Below are 7,090 nucleotides of genomic sequence, written 5' to 3' on the forward strand. Positions count from 1 at the left end.
ATTGCTAAAATGAACACCAATATACGTTTTTTCTAATCTACCATTTCATAAATTTAGGATATTTACCCATCAACCAATGGAAAAAAACTATGTGCAAGTCCACATGTATAAATTCAAAAGTTTGTTACAAGTTTCTTGTGAATACCACATGTAAATCCACTCATGTAGTTTGTTTTTATTGATTGATGGACACATACCTTTAATTTATGAAAAGGATAAAGCATGCCTCCTCCAAATATATATTGTTTGTTGTGTGTGTACAATCGATATTTTTAATTCAGTTAAAATAGGTGAATACATTTGAGAAGATGAAATGGAAACTCTACGACTAAAATGGACACCAATACTATCATGCCATATTGGATTAACGCAACTCGTCAAACAATTTTTAACAATATGGATATCCATAGGTATGGTAAGAGTGTGACCCGTAAGCCAATAATTAACAACAAAGTTTTCTTGTCTATAAATAGGTTGAAAATACACCTCCAATGCTATTAGCGATGACTAATCATCTATGCCACGAAACTTGTGATGGCACATACGGTGTGTTCTCTCTTTCCATCCGAATTTTTTCCATACACATACGTCAAAATTGAATCTCTAACCACCATCTTAAGTGACCCAAAACTCTTCCTACTTATTAGATCAATTCATTGTTGGTAAATACGTAGTCTCTAAACTAGTTTTTTAAAATAAGAGTTTCTTTAGGTACAAATAGGATTTCTACCAACAATGAATTAGTCCAAGTGGTAAGGGTCTTTATCTCCTTTCAGAGTTTCGATTCCTAACTCATGCGTATAGAGAATTTGGTTGGAAGAATAGAACTCACCTTGTGTGCCCCACAAGTTCTCTGACGGAGAGTCATCGCTAATGGCTTTGAAAACTTCATATCAATATTATGGTAACAAAAAAATTGTTATAGACCGAGAATTATATATACTATATATATATAAAATAATACAAAAAGATTAAACAGTATTACACTTCAAGTTTAAAGTATCTTCTCTTATACTCTTCTCTTTTCCTTCCTCAAGACACTTCCTCAAAAAACAAAAATCTTATTAAAAAATAACAGTAATAATTATACTCATTCCAATCCTTACTGAAAAAAAATAAATTAATAAATCATGTTTTAAATTTATCGAATACTAATAACTTATGCATTCAATCTAATTATTCAACAAAACTATTTTTTTCTTTTCTTTCTTTTTTTTCTTCTTGTAATATAAATATATGACAAAAGGGAGTAGTATAATATAAAATCGTATCCTATCCTATAACTAGAAAAAAAATATTAAAAATCCGACAAAAAATTGAAAATAGAGTAAGAGTAACATAACATAGTTCCCTCCCCACATTGCCTAAAATATAAAGGCGGGAAACGAATTATTTCAGCCAATCCCGCCTTAGGTTCTAGAATCTTCCACTATATATAAACCCTTTCCCTCTTTCATTTCCACCCCAAATACCAAAAATTCCCCCCCAAACACCAAAAACCGCAAAACCCTAATTTCCAGATCCACGATCAAAAAAGATGTTGGAACTCCGTTTAGTTCAAGGTTCACTTCTCAAGAAAGTTCTCGAATCGATCAAGGAATTGGTCACCGATGCTAACTTCGATTGTTCTTCAACCGGTTTCTCTCTTCAAGCCATGGATTCTAGCCATGTCGCTTTGGTTGCTCTTTTGCTTCGTTCTGAAGGGTTTGAACATTATCGCTGTGACCGTAACCTTTCCATGGGTATGAATCTTAATAACATGGCGAAGATGTTGAAATGTGCTGGAAATGATGATATCATTACTATTAAGGCTGATGATGGGAGTGATACCGTCACGTTCATGTTTGAAAGCCCTAGTATGTTTCCGTTTCATCAACATTTCTCTTTTTTACATTCTTGGTTCTAATTTTGTTTTCTAGGGTTTAGGGTTTTGTGTTTAGCGCTAATTTTGTGTGAGACTGTTTTAATTGATTGAATATTTGGTATCAGTTTGATGTTAATTTGAAATCTTTAGGGTTGTTCTCATGGGGTTTAATATTGAAAGTTTATTAGCCTATCCTTTTTTCCCCTTTCTAAAAATGTTTGTAACTGTTCTCTGAGATGATAGAATCTTGCATGTGGGTTGATGATTTTTTTTTATCCAATTTATGGGTTTTTGTTGCATGCTTAACTGACCTAAGATCTAAGATTTGATCAATTTCAGGGTTTTAGGGTTTGATTCTGTATAATTTGTGAGTTCTGTTCACGTTTTGGTATCATATTTGTGGTTGTATCACTTCTGACTTATCAGTTAGCCATTGTAGTTCAAATGATATTTCTTGCATTCTTGGCTGATTTATGATTTGATAAATTTTAGGGTTTAAGTCTTCAATTCTGTAAGATTTGTGAGTGATCTGTTTATGTTTTGATATCATATTTGTGATTGTTGCTTATGACTTATCAGTTAGCTATTGTTGTTAATGTTATTATAATAGTGTAAGATTCTGACTTATTTTTCTTTGGGGTTATGTGGTGAAGCCCAAGACAAGATTTCTGATTTTGAGATGAAGCTGATGGACATTGACAGTGAACACCTTGGAATTCCAGAGGCTGAATATCATGCCATTGTTAGGATGCCATCTGCTGAGTTTGCTAGGATTTGCAAAGATCTAAGTAGCATTGGTGACACTGGTATTCACTTTTGCTTATCTGTTTCAGGGTTTTTCTAATGTTTGACTGTTTCTTTTGAGGGTAATGTGAATAAATATTTGTAATTTGGTGTTGCATTGTAGTTGTCATTTCGGTTACTAAGGAGGGTGTGAAGTTTTCCACCAAGGGAGATATTGGAAGTGCAAATATAGTTTGCAGGCAGAATACTACTGTGGACAAGGTGAGATATTGGTTCACTTTTTTTTTCTATGTTTCAACCATGAGGTTCTTTTAAAGCTTTATAGCTAAATGTGTTTGATTGTTAAAGTTGATGCTAATTGAGATTTTTACATGGTTGTATTTGTTGGTTGATGTTGCAGCCTGATGATGCTACTGTCATAGAGATGAATGAGCCTGTGGCCTTGCAATTTGCATTAAGATACATGAATTCTTTTACAAAGGCAACTCCTTTGTCCAATACAGTTACCATCAGTCTGTCAAATGAGCTGCCAGTTGTTGTTGAGTACAAGATTGCTGAGATGGGATATGTTAGGTTCTATTTGGCTCCCAAAATTGAGGAGGATGAAGAAGAAACAAAGCCAGAAGTTTAGTTTGATTAAGATGTTTGACTGTCATTTTAGGTTTTGAATTTGGTTTTAGTTTAGGATGCTTCTATACATTGTTAAGAAGTTTTAGCTGTTTGGCAATCTATGAATTTGGAAGAGGTGTATTGGTTTCTTGTCGCATTATTTTCCACCTTGTTTAAAACAATGTTAAACCATGGATGTGTATTCTTCACGAGTGCCTTTTACTTTTATTGCTTTTATGAATCTGAACAGCTTCAACAAAATGTTGAACTAAGTAGAAAGCTTGAAATTAACATGAACCTTCTGTCCTGTGTTCTGTAGTAGTATTTGTTTCTTAGGTCTGTTATTTCTTTTCTTTTCTATGTTATATTTAAGTTTAATGTATTCTAATGTTATGTTACTATTAAATGTTTTCCTAATTGTTGTGGTGGAATGCATTTGGAAACAAGGCCTTTGATGCTACAATACAACTACAATGTAAAGATATTAAAATGGGACACTTGTTAATACGATAATGATGTACAAAAATTACAGAGCTTCTGTTAAATTTATAGGTCAATTATGTACAACAATTAAAAGAACGGAGGCAAATGTACATAGAAACATTCTTTTGGTAGTTAGCCGAATCCTAATCTATTCTAAATCTAAGTCCAAACATATGCTCAGGCTTTTACTTCTGAATATTGCTGAGGCAAATAACACAACTTCTAACTTATGGTGAGAAATTTGTCTAAATAAGGTAGGTTAGTAGCTTGCTGAAGGTATAACTGTTTTGTATTTTTTCAGTGTATCAAAGATCAAACTGTAAAATTTTCTGTACTGTTTTTGTAGATTGAGCAGTATTTATAAGAAGTGGATAGAATCAATATTGATATCATGTGCCAAAATTTGGGTTAAATTTTTCAAGTATCTCTTTCTCTTTTATTTCGCTTCTTGGCTTCACTATATAGGATAACTCCAATGACTGTAAGAGAATATCCTAACATTCCAGTTACTGATACAGGATTTCTAAATATCAAAATAGAGATAACAACTGCCACAGCTCCTTTTGCATTTCCTAGGACCTGACAAAATCATCATGCATTCATGTGAGATGTACAATACTCCTATCATTATAAAATTAATGCATGTGGTTAGATACTTGTAGCAGTGGATTTATTTCAATAAAATGGTACTAGTATTCAAATTTCCTGATACTTATCAAAGACTTTCCACGGCTTCAACATTTTTAATGCAGTATGCATGAAGTAGCACAAATTTGTTTCTTCCAAACAATTACAGATTTGTACCAAAAGACAAGGAACAAAAACAGCTAGAGAACTCAAACAACATAAAAATCTTTATGTTTATGCATGGTTTTTCACATCACAACAATTTTGAATCTGCTGTTCTCTTTAATCAGAACAATACTGATGTCAAATAAGTCGAATCTGGTATAAAAAGTAGCAAAGAAACTATGATTACCTGAAGTGTTAATGCACTGGTGTGCTTTGTAACTAAGAAATTGGTCAAGTTGACAAAATATGCCAGTGTAGAGTTGAATAGAAGTAACCACACAATAGTTGAATCTTCTCTAGCAAGTTGAATTGTAATTCCAAGAACATCTTCCTCCATTATAATTGAAGCAGGAAGAAGGAATGCAACAGCCACTGGTGCCATGTACATAAGAAGGTTCATAGAATTCAGCTTTTCCCTGAGAAATCAAAGAAACTATTTCATTACCATCCTCTCCAAAATTCATAATGATAATATGTTATGGATGTCATCCATCAGAAGTTTACGATGTGTCCAGTGTTGTCAATCGCATAAAATAGCATTTCATTCAAATTCCACTACGCAATAGTGCTATAACGTCGCTATAACTGCTATTTGACAATATTGCGTACTAAATATATCATAGAATAATAGCGATTCGTTCAAATTTCACAATCGTATAGCATAGCTGTAATTATACAATTGAAGGATAAAGTTCGAGATCATTACGCTTCAGAAGACAGCAAGACCCCTTGAAGGACTGTTTTGAGTGCCCTGGCTGCTGTAGCACTGACGCACATTATAAATCCAAATAGATGAAAACTTGGTTCTCCCTTCATACATGTAACACAAAGACAAGAAAATCAATAAATGTAGCTTGTAAGTTGTACTCAAAGCAAAACTTCCACATTTTCATCCACAAGAATAAATGTGACTTTTGCACACCTTAATTTATACTATATACACCAACAATCATTCAAAATAGAGGTCACTTATTGTGTTTCAAGTGTGAGTGGTTATATCTCATATCGACTATGAATGAGAATAATGTTGGATATATCGGAGAGACGATACATGAACCTAATTCCATAAGGTTTTGGGTGGAGATGTGGCGTCTCCCCTCTTATGGTCTTGGAGTTGGAGTATTGACCTGTTGTTTCTCCCAAAGCTCCCCATATCAGAGCCGTGAACAATTGTTTTTATAAAAATGTGTATTTTCATTGGCATTTACATATCCTAAATCAAATTAATTGAACTCCATGTTTCTACCATAAAACAAAAAAGAGAAAAAAAATATAAAAGACATTAAGATAAGAAAAAGAGAACATACCCCACTAGCAATCATAACACCAGTAACAACAGGAACAAGAGCCATATAAGTAAGCCAACCTTCCCTCTTAAGGGTCATAACATAAGCAAAAACCGCCGTAAAAAACGGCGTCGTAGCACCAATAGCTTGATTAAAAGAAACAGGAAGATACCTTAGGGAAATATTCCCTCCAACAACAGACAAACAGAATATAAGTCCAAGCGACGATATCTTCACAAATTGCACCCTTGATCTTACCGTTTGCAATGGCACCATTTTCATCCATGCAATTGCAATGTAACTTAGCATTGAACATGCCATCATGTGACACAATGTTAAGAATATTGGATACTTGAAACCATAATTGCTTAAAAGGTACTTGTTTAATAGTAATACTCCAATGTTTGATGCATACCAGAAACTTATCAAACTAACGGTGAATAGTTTTCCAGATACTGGTGGCATTGTAACAAATTGTTGATTTTTTTTTTGGTAGAGATAAAAAAATTGTAATTTAAGGATAGAGAGTTTTTTTTTTCTAATTTTTTTTGCAGAGGCCAAGAGAGAGATTTTTTGTAATGTGGGAAAGGTGGATTAAGGAAAGGGGTATTGGTTTTGGGGGGAAGAAGGAGAAAGGTTGAAAAGAGAATGGATGATGCAGAGTGAGAAGCTCTTTGGAGGTGAATTAGTGTTTGGAGAATGTTGTTAAAATTTGATGATGAGGGGATATTAGCAGTTATACTATTATTAAAATTAAAGTAATATTTATATTATGAAGTATATATTATTATTTTTTTTTACAAGAAGAACTTATATAAGAAGGTATCAACTCAAAAGAAATAACAACTAGACCAAGAAATGACCGCCTTAGCAAGCGTATGAGCAACCATATTCGCTCGTCGCTTATTTGTTTGAAGTATATATTATTGAACCAAAATGAATTTGTCCAAGTGATAAGGGTCTTGGTCCCCTTAAGCACGTGGTCAGCGGTTCAATTCCTGGGAGAAAATTCAGTTGGGAGGGGAGAACCCACCTTGTGTGCCCCATAGGTTTATGGAGATTAATCATCACAAACAATTAAGCATGTGATTAGAGGTTCAATTCATGACTCATGCATGTAGAAAAGATTCGGTTGAGAGGAGAGAATCCGCTGTGTACCCACAAGTTCCACAACGGAGATTAGTGATCGCTAACAGCAATGAAAACTTCGTACCAATATCATGGTAATAAAAAATAAATAAAAATTATACCAAAAAAAGAAAAGAAACAATTAATCAAAATAATTAATTATTTAAAATTCAAAGATAATCAA

The 7,090-nt window shown here is 33.3% G+C and overlaps 2 protein-coding genes across 2 annotated transcripts; one reads left to right on the forward strand and one right to left on the reverse strand.

Moving 5' to 3' along the window:
• Positions 1 to 1,292: 1,292 nt before the first annotated feature.
• On the forward strand, positions 1,293 to 3,427 carry LOC123918063 (proliferating cell nuclear antigen). Its single transcript, XM_045970002.1, has 4 exons — positions 1,293 to 1,856; positions 2,518 to 2,670; positions 2,772 to 2,869; positions 3,009 to 3,427. The coding sequence occupies exons 1-4, from the start codon at positions 1,538 to 1,540 to the stop codon at positions 3,237 to 3,239; spliced, it is 801 nt and encodes a 266-aa protein (XP_045825958.1). The 5' UTR covers positions 1,293 to 1,537; the 3' UTR covers positions 3,240 to 3,427.
• Positions 3,428 to 4,117: 690 nt separating this feature from the next.
• Positions 4,118 to 6,252, reverse strand: LOC123915137 (probable sugar phosphate/phosphate translocator At3g11320; the record flags this gene model as incomplete). The annotated part of the gene is made up of 4 exons (XM_045966286.1): positions 4,118 to 4,279; positions 4,680 to 4,908; positions 5,199 to 5,302; positions 5,800 to 6,252. Coding segments are annotated over 4 exons (948 nt in total), but the record flags the coding sequence as incomplete, so codon positions are not given.
• Positions 6,253 to 7,090: the final 838 nt, after the last annotated feature.

This window comes from Trifolium pratense, linkage group LG3, assembly GCF_020283565.1.
Source record: "Trifolium pratense cultivar HEN17-A07 linkage group LG3, ARS_RC_1.1, whole genome shotgun sequence".
Classification (NCBI taxonomy): domain Eukaryota; kingdom Viridiplantae; phylum Streptophyta; class Magnoliopsida; order Fabales; family Fabaceae; genus Trifolium; species Trifolium pratense.